At 37.7% G+C, this 17,505-nt stretch overlaps 3 protein-coding genes across 3 annotated transcripts; all 3 read right to left on the bottom strand.

Annotated features, from left to right (window-relative positions):
• LOC137955079 (senescence-specific cysteine protease SAG39-like) lies at positions 1-1,093 on the bottom strand. The gene is made up of 2 exons (XM_068801952.1): positions 670-1,093; positions 1-593 (listed from the first exon to the last, which is right to left on the bottom strand). Exons 1-2 carry the CDS (start codon positions 1,091-1,093, stop codon positions 1-3), a joined length of 1,017 nt encoding a protein of 338 aa, XP_068658053.1.
• Positions 1,094-7,627: 6,534 nt separating this feature from the next.
• Positions 7,628-8,720, bottom strand: LOC137955078 (senescence-specific cysteine protease SAG39-like). Its single transcript, XM_068801949.1, has 2 exons — positions 8,297-8,720; positions 7,628-8,220 (listed from the first exon to the last, which is right to left on the bottom strand). The coding sequence occupies exons 1-2, from the start codon at positions 8,718-8,720 to the stop codon at positions 7,628-7,630; spliced, it is 1,017 nt and encodes a 338-aa protein (XP_068658050.1).
• Positions 8,721-15,259: 6,539 nt separating this feature from the next.
• On the bottom strand, positions 15,260-16,352 carry LOC137955077 (senescence-specific cysteine protease SAG39-like). Its single transcript, XM_068801948.1, has 2 exons — positions 15,929-16,352; positions 15,260-15,852 (listed from the first exon to the last, which is right to left on the bottom strand). Exons 1-2 carry the CDS (start codon positions 16,350-16,352, stop codon positions 15,260-15,262), a joined length of 1,017 nt encoding a protein of 338 aa, XP_068658049.1.
• Between the last annotated feature and the right edge of the window lie 1,153 nt (positions 16,353-17,505).

The following is a 17,505-nucleotide window of genomic DNA, read 5'->3' as shown; positions in this document are numbered from 1 at the left end:
CTAAGCTGTTGGATAGGAGGCATCCATGGCAATCCCACATAGACCCTCTTTGGCATCGACATTCCTCTGCATCCTAATATATCCCTCTTCTCCCCAACTTGAGCCCCATGAGTTCTTCACTAACCAATACATGGTTCCATCACTCGTAGTCCCATAACCAACCACTGTGACCCCGTGGTCTAGACTCGTCCCACATGGACCAGTAAAGACACCGCCGGAATAAAGCTGGAACGGAGATCCACCAGCATCAATGGCAACGGAGACTGGCTGCTTAGCAGCCGCTTTCAGCAGAGCACTCTCACTATTCGCAGGCACATCCTCAAAACCACTGATCTTGGCGGCAGACGATGCCTCCTTCTTGGAGTTGCATTTGCCATCGACCCCCTCGTAGGGGTAAGTAGTTTCAGTTGCAAGTCCACCGTTGTGAAGAATGAACTTGAAGGCATCGTCCATGAGACCGCCGTTACAACCTTGGTCCACACCTCTGGTATCACAGTCCACTAATTCCTGCTCCGATAGAGAAACCAGTTTACCTGTGCTGAGCTTGGTTGCTCCTTCCATTGCTGCAACAGCCGAGAACGCCCAGCAGCATCCTGTTTGGAAAATTTAGTAAGATGTGAACGAGTAGGTAACAACTATACCTTCACTTGCAAACAAAGAGTAGCTTACCGCATTGGCCTTGGTCCTTGACGGGTGTGACCGCACCTTTCTTCCTCCAGTCTACTGTAGATGGCACTGCCGTCACATTTTCGTACCTGAAGAGCGACGAACTTGTATCTCTTAAGGAAGGCCTGAACCCGTTACGAGACGCCCTGAATTCTTCGTTCGTGAGGTCTGCAAATTCATTCACGCTGAGCCTGTAAGTGTTACCACCATCGCTGTTGAATGCTTCTACCAACTGCACATTTTCAGCAAATATCTTAAATCGTCTCTCCTTTTCGGCAGTGTCCTTGTATACTCGCCCATATTTAGCAATCCATTCTTCGTGCCTCTTCACCATGGATGCTTCAGGCAATGTGCGAGACAGGCCTGGGGAAACCCAGACCACCAAAATTAGGAAAGCTACGAGGGCATAGAGCTTTGTTGGTGCCATCGCCGACTACTCCTGCTGTTTAGGTTGGATTAGAAGGTGGGATTATGTCCTCTGCTGCTGCTACAACTCCCTAAAAGAGACGTTTATATAGATTCTCTGTAGCCTTATTATTTGATTGTTGTTTTGGCCTGGATTTGAAGAGGAAGACTAACGTGCCGGAGCAACTGTATTAATTTGAACGTCTATGCATGTCATATTTAATTTTTTACATCAACCACCCAACATGTCGTGAACGATGCTTCACCGTCTTCGCTCTCTTCTACACTGCTTGTCCACAATAGAATCAGCTTCACTTATTATCCGAACGTGTTCAGTGTGTTGGGTGCATGGACATGATTTGCCGAGTGAACCCATGGTACGCGCGAGGTGACTCAGTTTTCCAAGCAATTGCATCGGTGTCCGACTTTCCGGGGTCAGAACCCCCACACCCACAGAATCAGTTGGGCCAGGATTGGTGTCGGATTAGTTCCTGGTTCGGGATCCGATTCCATGATCCAGCTCACTGGATGTAGGTAAAAATGGAGGGGGCATCGAGTCGAGTCGAGCTGAGCTCGAACCTGCATATGTTCGAGATAAACTTATTTAAATATTTCAAACTCGAGCTTGAGCCGAACCCAACCTCAAGCCTAAAATTTTAATCGAACTCGAACTCAATAATTTCAACCGAACGAATTCGAGGTCCAACCTACATTTAAAACTTTGTATAAAATACATGTCTATTAAACTGTGTATAAAATTATGCATAAATTTACTAAAATTGGGCATGACCTCTACATAAAATTGGACATAACCTCTGTACATAAACCCAATATAAATTTGTCTATACGCTATGCATAAAATTCTTCAAAAAAAAAAAAAAAAAAACTGCATAATATTATGCATAAAATTTATTCAATAATCAAACACAAAATTGCCAACTACAATATCAATATCAATTTACAATCACCCAAAAAAAAAAAACTATAAATCCAGTATAAATTTATAAACTATAGCTATTTCTCTTCGTGCCAGAAAATAATATACTGAGTCCCCATTTGCATGAGCAAAATCTCCACCTATGACAAAACCAAAAGAATAAAACTTATTATTGTCTGATGAAAAAAATTCTTCCACTACTAATTACTTAATGTAGTCAAATATATTAAAATTACCGAGATGAGAAAAAAATGAAAAATCAAGTAACTGGTAGCATTATCTCCATAGTCTACTTTTCATGTTGTAATCACAAAACATAAAAAATTATTCAAAAGTAGATAACTTTTTTATTTTTCTTAACACCGTGAAGAGCCCGAACACAATCACCCCCACAAATCAAAACTTGAATTATATTTGGTGCCATGGAAAAACGATATGGGTCTATTACTCTACCACCAGACTAAAGGTAAAATCTGAAGCTATTGTAGATATGGGAATTAATGAGATGTCTGCTCCCATCTTAGATAATACCCAAAATTTCAAATTATTCACTTTCCACCATTCTACAACATCAAAATCATATTGTGAAGTTTTCTCACAAATATACATTTCTTTTTCCAAAACGATTTTCCAATTCTGATAGTGGCGAATTCACTACTTCCACTTGTTTCACATAAGTCATTAACTTTGACCAACCTGACCTTGATGAAGACTGTGACCTACAACTTGTGGAAAGTCTTGTAGAGCTAATACTTGAAGCAATCCCTTCATTACTTATCTCCACATTATATATGGATAGATATTCATCATAAATCTCATATAAGGTCCATTGAACTAAGTTTATATTTATTGTATCTTCCTCCTCATAATAAATCTCAGAAAAAAACATATTTTGATCAATCTTAATTTGACACTTGTATCCAAAATTGAAGCAACAACAATCAACAAATTGCATTCACCCCAGTACTTCTCAAAATTTTATTTCATTCTACTAACCATTGTCTTAATGAAAATTCAAACCTTCTTTTACCCTATATCCCTCATTAAGGTACAAATTAGAAGTAGTGTAGTCACTCCCTGAAATTATATTAGTGACTACGTTTAAAACTTCTAGAATCTCACACACCATTTCAACCTTTTTCCATTCATGAAGACTTGGCAGACAATCATAAGTTGGTCCTCTATCTTGAAATCTAGGAAATGCATCTTTGAATTTTAATGCAAAAGATAACATGTCATAAGTGGAGTCCCAATGAGTTGGACAATAAATAACCAACATTTTTGTACCTAGTTGTAGTTGTTGCACAATTTCAGAAAAAGTGCGAAGTCTAGCCTTAGACAAATTTATGAATTTGACACTCTCACGCACATTCTCAATGATATCCTTAATTTGGAAAAGACCATCTTGGACTAATAAGTTCAGAATATGAGCACAACTACGCACATGAAATAACTTTCCTCCACAAACCAATCTCCTATTTCTTGAAAAATCATCTTTCGAAACTCTCAGACAAACATTATTATATGCATCCAACTAAGATATTAAATAATTTATTTTTTATTTCTCAATCTTTCAAACACTTGTAAATAGCATATGCTATGTTAACACCACAACGAGGAAGAGGAAGATGCACAAAACTCAAGACTCATTTTTGTAACTTCCAATTACCATCAATAAAAAGTCATGTAATAACCATGTATTCAATCTTTTGATTTTGGGACTTCCTAAGATCCGTGGTAAGACTAATCTTGTTAATCTCATTTAATAAAGTTTTCGATTTCTTTTTCTATGCCTCGTACACCTCCTTACACTCCTTCTTAATGGTCTTACGAGGTATTTTTCATAATTCACATTTGTCATTTTCATTAAAAAATTAAATCTCTCCTCTTCTACTATCATGAATGGATGCTCATGCATAAGAATACAATGAGCAATGAGTGCTCTCATTCCAACTTAATCATATTTGCCTCCTAAATCCATAAAAGGAAGGCTAGATGGACTTTGATTAACATTAGACCCCACTGATAAAAAAAACTTATGGTTTTTTGTTTTCTCATTGAAAGTTTTCTTTTACGACAACATTTCAAATGTCAACTCATATTTGTGTTCACTCCTCTACAAATAATACTTAAATTGGTTTTACAATGAACACATTGAGCCCTTTTTGTACCATCTATAAGTGAAACTTCTTTGAATTCAGACCACACATGAGACTTTTTCTTTGTCATTTTGAACTTTGGAGAGAGTCACCTTCTTCTGAATTTAGGGTATCTTCATCTAGGCTCACTTCTGTTACATTCGTAATTCTAGGTGGATATGACTCTGGTGGAGTTGAGTCATTATTTATGGCCACACTAGAACTGGTGTTAACTACTGATGTCAATTGAGTAGGAGGTGCTGACATTCTTACTTCTATAAAAAAAAATTAAAAATTGAAAACATAAAGAAGAAAAACAATCCAAACAACAAAGATAAATCCAAAAAAGAACAAGTGAATTCTAAAAGGGTTGCTCCGACCAAGAAAGAAAAGGGCCAGCACCTTTTTAAATCATGTCTATCTGAGAAGCTTTTTCGCGTCTCTCTCCTCGAGGTATTGTTTGAGTCTTGGTTAAAACTTAGACATGAGAGAAATTCTTCCTCAGTGAGAGCTTTTAATAAGGTAGATGTGCATACCCTTCTCCTTACATAATATTAATTGACATAAAATCAGGCCAAACAGTTTGACCCCAAATCTAATGCACTACTAAGTATGTGACAAGCTCTCACATCAACTCAAAGCTTCGTGTTAAAGGCAAAAAACAACTTTACCATTCCAAAGTTGCGGTTTAAGTTGCACATTAACAAGTAATTTTAGGAATGGGACGATTTTAGTAATAGAAAATACTCATTGACAACCAGCTATTATCTAACAGTCTAATTAAGAAATGACTACGTATAAAGGAGGGTGTTACTACAGAGACACACTCAAATATCAACAATTTTCTCGAGTACTCGGTCAAATCTCTGAGAGGGATTAGAGCAACCTTTCATCCAACTAACAATAATGGCTGAATCTCCTTTAATAACAAAGGGGGAGTGGAAATTTTGGCCCCATGAAGAAGAAACCCCTCCCACAGTAGACTTACTTGGAAGGAGATTGCGACATGGGCGACAAAAAATATGTAAAAATAAATAAAATTTAATATAAAAATAGAGAAAATGATAATAAAGATCATATTAACCACTCATTGCCATTGGAGAGTCGGACTCGAAGATGTCGCACACCAATTTCTTCACAGTCGGAAATGGAGAATGGGGAAATTTTTGAACGGAGGGCTATTTCTCCCTTTCGCCATTTCTCCTTTTCGCCAATCATGTAGAAATTTAGGTTTTTGAACATCTAGTTGATTGGAGAAGACTTACCTGTCTATTCCGTGGCTTCCTTTGGCAACATCCAGATCCGGCAAAGCAAGGAAGGAACTGTAGAAGTTCAAGATCATGGTGGCTGAAATAGGAAACGATTCTGAATACCTGGATGCTATCAAGAGAAAATCGCATTCTAGATATTTTGAATCACCTATTTCTCCAAGATATGCTCGAAATCGAAAACCTTCATATCTTGGAAATGAATATAGGAGAGATTTTGCCTTTCATCCTGAGTTCTGACTGGAGATGGGGAGGTTTCGTTCCGACTGGGGTGGAGAGGAAAGGTTCCGGTCATTCGGCGTCCTTTGATCCCGAGTCCCGATCTCGTTTAAGTAAACGAGCCGGTTCGCAAGCTCGTGAATTGAATCGAGCCTCGTTCGGTTACTGCTCGTTTACTTAAACGAGTCAAAAACCCGTTCTCGAATTCAATTTGAGATCAGGTTATTTCGAATCGAATGAGCCAAAACCGAGCCGAGCTGAGCTCGCGCTATTTGTGAATCGGCTCGGTTTGATACCACCCATAGGTAGAAAGCCCACTCGTCGTATACCTATAGCAAAATCATTTTTTTGTTACGAAATATATTTTTAATATTTTATTTCCCTGTACACATATTAATGAATTCATACACATATTTCTTAAAATTTGAATGAAAAAATGAATTTTTTCTGTTAAATGAAACCTATTAGTGATCAAATTTAAATTTCACCAACGAGCAACTCATATTTTTTAGGCATGGAAATTTGATAGCCAAATTAAAACCCTGATGATGGTCAGCATCATCAACTTTGATCAATGATCCAAATCAAAGGAACTCAATCAATAGTTAACTGATGGACAAAGTTGAAGCTCCTAACGGTCAAAGGAGGTTTGGTTGAACAATTCATCAATTTCAGAAAATCATTTGGTCAAAATCTAGATCACTTATCGAGATCAAAACCCAATTGATGATCAAGATGAAGTTGATGATGCCGAGCCACTACCAAAATTAAATTAGAGGAAAATGCCACTTAAGTGTCACACAAGCAAGGGCGTAGGCACATAAGAAACAGGTTATACCACTAGGAGCTTCACATTATATAACATGGTCTACATCATCCTACACATGGTAGAAAACTTGACTTCGTCATCTCATATTGCAAACTCAAGGAGTGAAGACTTGACTTCGTCCGTGTCACAATCTCGTGGAGTGAAGACCACATGTCGCAATCTCACCAACAGAAGACTTAGAAAACATAGATAGAAGGAAAGAAAGGTGGGGTGGTTCAACGGTACCTCGCCCCTCTATAAATAGTGAGTTTCCTCTAACTTAAGAAGAATCTCTAAGAGGAAGAAGAAATCCTATACGTCCAGTCGTTGGAGCATTGATACACTACTAAACTTTTGCTCAATAAAACATCCAGAAGCGAAAAGAAAGAAAAAAAAGAAAAAAAATTAATCTCCAGAAAAAAAAGGTTCTATTAACAACAAAATTATTTTCACCAAAAAAAAGTATTTTTATGGCTGAAATTAGACTGATGGAAATCTTTCGCTAAAAGGGCAAGAATTTATAATTTGTTACAAAAACTATTTTTTTTCTAACAAATATTTTCTCACCGCTATTAGTATGAGCCACATACCTTAGGTAGAAATTTTTTTCCTCTAAAAAAAAAAGAAATAATTAGCAACAAAATTCACATTTTTGCTAAAAAAATGTAGCCTATTAGCTACAAAAATATTTTCCCAACTAAAGTTTGATATTTTATTTTTCAAACACATTTCTTAATATTTGGTGGAAATTTTCAAATTTCTTCGAGAAAATAACTCTATTAGCAGCAAAAACAATCACCAGAAAATAACTCATATTTTTTTTCATAAATATATTTTTAATATTTTGCGCTATAATTAAATTTCATAGGCAAATGTAGCTTATTAGTGGCGAAAAAATATCGAGAAATAACTTGTATTTTTGGTCTGTTTCATCAACATATTTCTTAGTATTTAACCAAAAAATGAACTAAGAGAGGGAAGGATTGGATCAACTGTGAGCTCCAAAGCGTCCAAATCCTCAAAGGGAGTCTTTCGTTCACGATTTTTCAGAGTACAGGAACATAAGAGAAGGTATAGAACATGATTGCATTTCTGCGTGGAACATAACAAACCTGAGACTTATATAAAACAAACTGAAGCGGGTATAAGAGGGCAACATAAAAGCGAAATATTACATTTTCCTCTTCTAAGCTGTTGGATAGGAGGCATCCATGGCAATCCCACATAGACCCTCTTTGGCATCGACATTCCTCTGCATCCTAATATATCCCTCTTCTCCCCAACTTGAGCCCCATGAGTTCTTCACTAACCAATACATGGTTCCATCACTCGTAGTCCCATAACCAACCACTGTGACCCCGTGGTCTAGACTCGTCCCACATGGACCAGTAAAGACACCGCCGGAATAAAGCTGGAACGGAGATCCACCAGCATCAATGGCAACGGAGACTGGCTGCTTAGCAGCCGCTTTCAGCAGAGCACTCTCACTATTCGCAGGCACATCCTCAAAACCACTGATCTTGGCGGCAGACGATGCCTCCTTCTTGGAGTTGCATTTGCCATCGACCCCCTCGTAGGGGTAAGTAGTTTCAGTTGCAAGTCCACCGTTGTGAAGAATGAACTTGAAGGCATCGTCCATGAGACCGCCGTTACAACCTTGGTCCACACCTCTGGTATCACAGTCCACTAATTCCTGCTCCGATAGAGAAACCAGTTTACCTGTGCTGAGCTTGGTTGCTCCTTCCATTGCTGCAACAGCCGAGAACGCCCAGCAGCATCCTGTTTGGAAAATTTAGTAAGATGTGAACGAGTAGGTAACAACTATACCTTCACTTGCAAACAAAGAGTAGCTTACCGCATTGGCCTTGGTCCTTGACGGGTGTGACCGCACCTTTCTTCCTCCAGTCTACTGTAGATGGCACTGCCGTCACATTTTCGTACCTGAAGAGCGACGAACTTGTATCTCTTAAGGAAGGCCTGAACCCGTTACGAGACGCCCTGAATTCTTCGTTCGTGAGGTCTGCAAATTCATTCACGCTGAGCCTGTAAGTGTTACCACCATCGCTGTTGAATGCTTCTACCAACTGCACATTTTCAGCAAATATCTTAAATCGTCTCTCCTTTTCGGCAGTGTCCTTGTATACTCGCCCATATTTAGCAATCCATTCTTCGTGCCTCTTCACCATGGATGCTTCAGGCAATGTGCGAGACAGGCCTGGGGAAACCCAGACCACCAAAATTAGGAAAGCTACGAGGGCATAGAGCTTTGTTGGTGCCATCGCCGACTACTCCTGCTGTTTAGGTTGGATTAGAAGGTGGGATTATGTCCTCTGCTGCTGCTACAACTCCCTAAAAGAGACGTTTATATAGATTCTCTGTAGCCTTATTATTTGATTGTTGTTTTGGCCTGGATTTGAAGAGGAAGACTAACGTGCCGGAGCAACTGTATTAATTTGAACGTCTATGCATGTCATATTTAATTTTTTACATCAACCACCCAACATGTCGTGAACGATGCTTCACCGTCTTCGCTCTCTTCTACACTGCTTGTCCACAATAGAATCAGCTTCACTTATTATCCGAACGTGTTCAGTGTGTTGGGTGCATGGACATGATTTGCCGAGTGAACCCATGGTACGCGCGAGGTGACTCAGTTTTCCAAGCAATTGCATCGGTGTCCGACTTTCCGGGGTCAGAACCCCCACACCCACAGAATCAGTTGGGCCAGGATTGGTGTCGGATTAGTTCCTGGTTCGGGATCCGATTCCATGATCCAGCTCACTGGATGTAGGTAAAAATGGAGGGGGCATCGAGTCGAGTCGAGCTGAGCTCGAACCTGCATATGTTCGAGATAAACTTATTTAAATATTTCAAACTCGAGCTTGAGCCGAACCCAACCTCAAGCCTAAAATTTTAATCGAACTCGAACTCAATAATTTCAACCGAACGAATTCGAGGTCCAACCTACATTTAAAACTTTGTATAAAATACATGTCTATTAAACTGTGTATAAAATTATGCATAAATTTACTAAAATTGGGCATGACCTCTACATAAAATTGGACATAACCTCTGTACATAAACCCAATATAAATTTGTCTATACGCTATGCATAAAATTCTTCAAAAAAAAAAAAAAAAAAAAAAACTGCATAATATTATGCATAAAATTTATTCAATAATCAAACACAAAATTGCCAACTACAATATCAATATCAATTTACAATCACCCAAAAAAAAAAAAACTATAAATCCAGTATAAATTTATAAACTATAGCTATTTCTCTTCGTGCCAGAAAATAATATACTGAGTCCCCATTTGCATGAGCAAAATCTCCACCTATGACAAAACCAAAAGAATAAAACTTATTATTGTCTGATGAAAAAAATTCTTCCACTACTAATTACTTAATGTAGTCAAATATATTAAAATTACCGAGATGAGAAAAAAATGAAAAATCAAGTAACTGGTAGCATTATCTCCATAGTCTACTTTTCATGTTGTAATCACAAAACATAAAAAATTATTCAAAAGTAGATAACTTTTTTATTTTTCTTAACACCGTGAAGAGCCCGAACACAATCACCCCCACAAATCAAAACTTGAATTATATTTGGTGCCATGGAAAAACGATATGGGTCTATTACTCTACCACCAGACTAAAGGTAAAATCTGAAGCTATTGTAGATATGGGAATTAATGAGATGTCTGCTCCCATCTTAGATAATACCCAAAATTTCAAATTATTCACTTTCCACCATTCTACAACATCAAAATCATATTGTGAAGTTTTCTCACAAATATACATTTCTTTTTCCAAAACGATTTTCCAATTCTGATAGTGGCGAATTCACTACTTCCACTTGTTTCACATAAGTCATTAACTTTGACCAACCTGACCTCGATGAAGACTGTGACCTACAACTTGTGGAAAGTCTTGTAGAGCTAATACTTGAAGCAATCCCTTCATTACTTATCTCCACATTATATATGGATAGATATTCATCATAAATCTCATATAAGGTCCATTGAACTAAGTTTATATTTATTGTATCTTCCTCCTCATAATAAATCTCAGAAAAAAACATATTTTGATCAATCTTAATTTGACACTTGTATCCAAAATTGAAGCAACAACAATCAACAAATTGCATTCACCCCAGTACTTCTCAAAATTTTATTTCATTCTACTAACCATTGTCTTAATGAAAATTCAAACCTTCTTTTACCCTATATCCCTCATTAAGGTACAAATTAGAAGTAGTGTAGTCACTCCCTGAAATTATATTAGTGACTACGTTTAAAACTTCTAGAATCTCACACACCATTTCAACCTTTTTCCATTCATGAAGACTTGGCAGACAATCATAAGTTGGTCCTCTATCTTGAAATCTAGGAAATGCATCTTTGAATTTTAATGCAAAAGATAACATGTCATAAGTGGAGTCCCAATGAGTTGGACAATAAATAACCAACCTTTTTGTACCTAGTTGTAGTTGTTGCACAATTTCAGAAAAAGTGCGAAGTCTAGCCTTAGACAAATTTATGAATTTGACACTCTCACGCACATTCTCAATGATATCCTTAATTTGGAAAAGACCATCTTGGACTAATAAGTTCAGAATATGAGCACAACTACGCACATGAAATAACTTTCCTCCACAAACCAATCTCCTATTTCTTGAAAAATCATCTTTCGAAACTCTCAGACAAACATTATTATATGCATCCAACTAAGATATTAAATAATTTATTTTTTATTTCTCAATCTTTCAAACACTTGTAAATAGCATATGCTATGTTAACACCACAACGAGGAAGAGGAAGATGCACAAAACTCAAGACTCATTTTTGTAACTTCCAATTACCATCAATAAAAAGTCATGTAATAACCATGTATTCAATCTTTTGATTTTGGGACTTCCTAAGATCCGTGGTAAGACTAATCTTGTTAATCTCATTTAATAAAGTTTTCGATTTCTTTTTCTATGCCTCGTACACCTCCTTACACTCCTTCTTAATGGTCTTACGAGGTATTTTTCATAATTCACATTTGTCATTTTCATTAAAAAATTAAATCTCTCCTCTTCTACTATCATGAATGGATGCTCATGCATAAGAATACAATGAGCAATGAGTGCTCTCATTCCAACTTAATCATATTTGCCTCCTAAATCCATAAAAGGAAGGCTAGATGGACTTTGATTAACATTAGACCCCACTGATAAAAAAAACTTATGGTTTTTTGTTTTCTCATTGAAAGTTTTCTTTTACGACAACATTTCAAATGTCAACTCATATTTGTGTTCACTCCTCTACAAATAATACTTAAATTGGTTTTACAATGAACACATTGAGCCCTTTTTGTACCATCTATAAGTGAAACTTCTTTGAATTCAGACCACACATGAGACTTTTTCTTTGTCATTTTGAACTTTGGAGAGAGTCACCTTCTTCTGAATTTAGGGTATCTTCATCTAGGCTCACTTCTGTTACATTCGTAATTCTAGGTGGATATGACTCTGGTGGAGTTGAGTCATTATTTATGGCCACACTAGAACTGGTGTTAACTACTGATGTCAATTGAGTAGGAGGTGCTGACATTCTTACTTCTATAAAAAAAAATTAAAAATTGAAAACATAAAGAAGAAAAACAATCCAAACAACAAAGATAAATCCAAAAAAGAACAAGTGAATTCTAAAAGGGTTGCTCCGACCAAGAAAGAAAAGGGCCAGCACCTTTTTAAATCATGTCTATCTGAGAAGCTTTTTCGCGTCTCTCTCCTCGAGGTATTGTTTGAGTCTTGGTTAAAACTTAGACATGAGAGAAATTCTTCCTCAGTGAGAGCTTTTAATAAGGTAGATGTGCATACCCTTCTCCTTACATAATATTAATTTACATAAAATCAGGCCAAACAGTTTGACCCCAAATCTAATGCACTACTAAGTATGTGACAAGCTCTCACATCAACTCAAAGCTTCGTGTTAAAGGCAAAAAACAACTTTACCATTCCAAAGTTGCGGTTTAAGTTGCACATTAACAAGTAATTTTAGGAATGGGACGATTTTAGTAATAGAAAATACTCATTGACAACCAGCTATTATCTAACAGTCTAATTAAGAAATGACTACGTATAAAGGAGGGTGTTACTACAGAGACACACTCAAATATCAACAATTTTCTCGAGTACTCGGTCAAATCTCTGAGAGGGATTAGAGCAACCTTTCATCCAACTAACAATAATGGCTGAATCTCCTTTAATAACAAAGGGGGAGTGGAAATTTTGGCCCCATGAAGAAGAAACCCCTCCCACAGTAGACTTACTTGGAAGGAGATTGCGACATGGGCGACAAAAAATATGTAAAAATAAATAAAATTTAATATAAAAATAGAGAAAATGATAATAAAGATCATATTAACCACTCATTGCCATTGGAGAGTCGGACTCGAAGATGTCGCACACCAATTTCTTCACAGTCGGAAATGGAGAATGGGGAAATTTTTGAACGGAGGGCTATTTCTCCCTTTCGCCGTTTCTCCTTTTCGCCAATCATGTAGAAATTTAGGTTTTTGAACATCTAGTTGATTGGAGAAGACTTACCTGTCTATTCCGTGGCTTCCTTTGGCAACATCCAGATCCGGCAAAGCAAGGAAGGAACTGTAGAAGTTCAAGATCATGGTGGCTGAAATAGGAAACGATTCTGAATACCTGGATGCTATCAAGAGAAAATCGCATTCTAGATATTTTGAATCACCTATTTCTCCAAGATATGCTCGAAATCGAAAACCTTCATATCTTGGAAATGAATATAGGAGAGATTTTGCCGTTCATCCTGAGTTCTGACTGGAGATGGGGAGGTTTCGTTCCGACTGGGGTGGAGAGGAAAGGTTCCGGTCATTCGGCGTCCTTTGATCCCGAGTCCCGATCTCGTTTAAGTAAACGAGCCGGTTCGCAAGCTCGTGAATTGAATCGAGCCTCGTTCGGTTACTGCTCGTTTACTTAAACGAGTCAAAAACCCGTTCTCGAATTCAATTTGAGATCAGGTTATTTCGAATCGAATGAGCCAAAACCGAGCCGAGCTGAGCTCGCGCTATTTGTGAATCGGCTCGGTTTGATACCACCCATAGGTAGAAAGCCCACTCGTCGTATACCTATAGCAAAATCATTTTTTTGTTACGAAATATATTTTTAATATTTTATTTCCCTGTACACATATTAATGAATTCATACACATATTTCTTAAAATTTGAATGAAAAAATGAATTTTTTCTGTTAAATGAAACCTATTAGTGATCAAATTTAAATTTCACCAACGAGCAACTCATATTTTTTAGGCATGGAAATTTGATAGCCAAATTAAAACCCTGATGATGGTCAGCATCATCAACTTTGATCAATGATCCAAATCAAAGGAACTCAATCAATAGTTAACTGATGGACAAAGTTGAAGCTCCTAACGGTCAAAGGAGGTTTGGTTGAACAATTCATCAATTTCAGAAAATCATTTGGTCAAAATCTAGATCACTTATCGAGATCAAAACCCAATTGATGATCAAGATGAAGTTGATGATGCCGAGCCACTACCAAAATTAAATTAGAGGAAAATGCCACTTAAGTGTCACACAAGCAAGGGCGTAGGCACATAAGAAACAGGTTATACCACTAGGAGCTTCACATTATATAACATGGTCTACATCATCCTACACATGGTAGAAAACTTGACTTCGTCATCTCATATTGCAAACTCAAGGAGTGAAGACTTGACTTCGTCCGTGTCACAATCTCGTGGAGTGAAGACCACATGTCGCAATCTCACCAACAGAAGACTTAGAAAACATAGATAGAAGGAAAGAAAGGTGGGGTGGTTCAACGGTACCTCGCCCCTCTATAAATAGTGAGTTTCCTCTAACTTAAGAAGAATCTCTAAGAGGAAGAAGAAATCCTATACGTCCAGTCGTTGGAGCATTGATACACTACTAAACTTTTGCTCAATAAAACATCCAGAAGCGAAAAGAAAGAAAAAAAAGAAAAAAAATTAATCTCCAGAAAAAAAAGGTTCTATTAACAACAAAATTATTTTCACCAAAAAAAAGTATTTTTATGGCTGAAATTAGACTGATGGAAATCTTTCGCTAAAAGGGCCAGAATTTATAATTTGTTACAAAAACTATTTTTTTTCTAACAAATATTTTCTCACCGCTATTAGTATGAGCCACATACCTTAGGTAGAAATTTTTTTCCTCTAAAAAAAAAAGAAATAATTAGCAACAAAATTCACATTTTTGCTAAAAAAATGTAGCCTATTAGCTACAAAAATATTTTCCCAACTAAAGTTTGATATTTTATTTTTCAAACACATTTCTTAATATTTGGTGGAAATTTTCAAATTTCTTCGAGAAAATAACTCTATTAGCAGCAAAAACAATCACCAGAAAATAACTCATATTTTTTTTCATAAATATATTTTTAATATTTTGCGCTATAATTAAATTTCATAGGCAAATGTAGCTTATTAGTGGCGAAAAAATATCGAGAAATAACTTGTATTTTTGGTCTGTTTCATCAACATATTTCTTAGTATTTAACCAAAAAATGAACTAAGAGAGGGAAGGATTGGATCAACTGTGAGCTCCAAAGCGTCCAAATCCTCAAAGGGAGTCTTTCGTTCACGATTTTTCAGAGTACAGGAACATAAGAGAAGGTATAGAACATGATTGCATTTCTGCGTGGAACATAACAAACCTGAGACTTATATAAAACAAACTGAAGCGGGTATAAGAGGGCAACATAAAAGCGAAATATTACATTTTCCTCTTCTAAGCTGTTGGATAGGAGGCATCCATGGCAATCCCACATAGACCCTCTTTGGCATCGACATTCCTCTGCATCCTAATATATCCCTCTTCTCCCCAACTTGAGCCCCATGAGTTCTTCACTAACCAATACATGGTTCCATCACTCGTAGTCCCATAACCAACCACTGTGACCCCGTGGTCTAGACTCGTCCCACATGGACCAGTAAAGACACCGCCGGAATAAAGCTGGAACGGAGATCCACCAGCATCAATGGCAACGGAGACTGGCTGCTTAGCAGCCGCTTTCAGCAGAGCACTCTCACTATTCGCAGGCACATCCTCAAAACCACTGATCTTGGCGGCAGACGATGCCTCCTTCTTGGAGTTGCATTTGCCATCGACCCCCTCGTAGGGGTAAGTAGTTTCAGTTGCAAGTCCACCGTTGTGAAGAATGAACTTGAAGGCATCGTCCATGAGACCGCCGTTACAACCTTGGTCCACACCTCTGGTATCACAGTCCACTAATTCCTGCTCCGATAGAGAAACCAGTTTACCTGTGCTGAGCTTGGTTGCTCCTTCCATTGCTGCAACAGCCGAGAACGCCCAGCAGCATCCTGTTTGGAAAATTTAGTAAGATGTGAACGAGTAGGTAACAACTATACCTTCACTTGCAAACAAAGAGTAGCTTACCGCATTGGCCTTGGTCCTTGACGGGTGTGACCGCACCTTTCTTCCTCCAGTCTACTGTAGATGGCACTGCCGTCACATTTTCGTACCTGAAGAGCGACGAACTTGTATCTCTTAAGGAAGGCCTGAACCCGTTACGAGACGCCCTGAATTCTTCGTTCGTGAGGTCTGCAAATTCATTCACGCTGAGCCTGTAAGTGTTACCACCATCGCTGTTGAATGCTTCTACCAACTGCACATTTTCAGCAAATATCTTAAATCGTCTCTCCTTTTCGGCAGTGTCCTTGTATACTCGCCCATATTTAGCAATCCATTCTTCGTGCCTCTTCACCATGGATGCTTCAGGCAATGTGCGAGACAGGCCTGGGGAAACCCAGACCACCAAAATTAGGAAAGCTACGAGGGCATAGAGCTTTGTTGGTGCCATCGCCGACTACTCCTGCTGTTTAGGTTGGATTAGAAGGTGGGATTATGTCCTCTGCTGCTGCTACAACTCCCTAAAAGAGACGTTTATATAGATTCTCTGTAGCCTTATTATTTGATTGTTGTTTTGGCCTGGATTTGAAGAGGAAGACTAACGTGCCGGAGCAACTGTATTAATTTGAACGTCTATGCATGTCATATTTAATTTTTTACATCAACCACCCAACATGTCGTGAACGATGCTTCACCGTCTTCGCTCTCTTCTACACTGCTTGTCCACAATAGAATCAGCTTCACTTATTATCCGAACGTGTTCAGTGTGTTGGGTGCATGGACATGATTTGCCGAGTGAACCCATGGTACGCGCGAGGTGACTCAGTTTTCCAAGCAATTGCATCGGTGTCCGACTTTCCGGGGTCAGAACCCCCACACCCACAGAATCAGTTGGGCCAGGATTGGTGTCGGATTAGTTCCTGGTTCGGGATCCGATTCCATGATCCAGCTCACTGGATGTAGGTAAAAATGGAGGGGGCATCGAGTCGAGTCGAGCTGAGCTCGAACCTGCATATGTTCGAGATAAACTTATTTAAATATTTCAAACTCGAGCTTGAGCCGAACCCAACCTCAAGCCTAAAATTTTAATCGAACTCGAACTCAATAATTTCAACCGAACGAATTCGAGGTCCAACCTACATTTAAAACTTTGTATAAAATACATGTCTATTAAACTGTGTATAAAATTATGCATAAATTTACTAAAATTGGGCATGACCTCTACATAAAATTGGACATAACCTCTGTACATAAACCCAATATAAATTTGTCTATACGCTATGCATAAAATTCTTCAAAAAAAAAAAAAAAAAAAAAAACTGCATAATATTATGCATAAAATTTATTCAATAATCAAACACAAAATTGCCAACTACAATATCAATATCAATTTACAATCACCCAAAAAAAAAAAAACTATAAATCCAGTATAAATTTATAAACTATAGCTATTTCTCTTCGTGCCAGAAAATAATATACTGAGTCCCCATTTGCATGAGCAAAATCTCCACCTATGACAAAACCAAAAGAATAAAACTTATTATTGTCTGATGAAAAAAATTCTTCCACTACTAATTACTTAATGTAGTCAAATATATTAAAAT

This window comes from Aristolochia californica, unplaced genomic scaffold, assembly GCF_029961685.1.
Source record: "Aristolochia californica isolate CCGP_79_NKW_82.1479 unplaced genomic scaffold, dmAriCali1.0.hap1 SCAF_2, whole genome shotgun sequence".
Taxonomy (NCBI): domain Eukaryota; kingdom Viridiplantae; phylum Streptophyta; class Magnoliopsida; order Piperales; family Aristolochiaceae; genus Aristolochia; species Aristolochia californica.
This window is presented reverse-complemented; position numbering and strand designations above follow the sequence as displayed.

Excerpts from the sequence above, each read along its gene's own strand:
- LOC137955079 (XM_068801952.1), bottom strand. The coding sequence starts at position 1,093 with ATGGCACCAACAAAGCTCTATGCCCTCGTAGCTTTCCTAATTTTGGTG. Across the intron at positions 594-669 it reads CAAGGACCAAGGCCAATGCG|GATGCTGCTGGGCGTTCTCG; the intron begins GTAAGCTACTCT and ends TTTTCCAAACAG.
- LOC137955078 (XM_068801949.1), bottom strand. The coding sequence starts at position 8,720 with ATGGCACCAACAAAGCTCTATGCCCTCGTAGCTTTCCTAATTTTGGTG. Across the intron at positions 8,221-8,296 it reads CAAGGACCAAGGCCAATGCG|GATGCTGCTGGGCGTTCTCG; the intron begins GTAAGCTACTCT and ends TTTTCCAAACAG.
- LOC137955077 (XM_068801948.1), bottom strand. The coding sequence starts at position 16,352 with ATGGCACCAACAAAGCTCTATGCCCTCGTAGCTTTCCTAATTTTGGTG. Across the intron at positions 15,853-15,928 it reads CAAGGACCAAGGCCAATGCG|GATGCTGCTGGGCGTTCTCG; the intron begins GTAAGCTACTCT and ends TTTTCCAAACAG.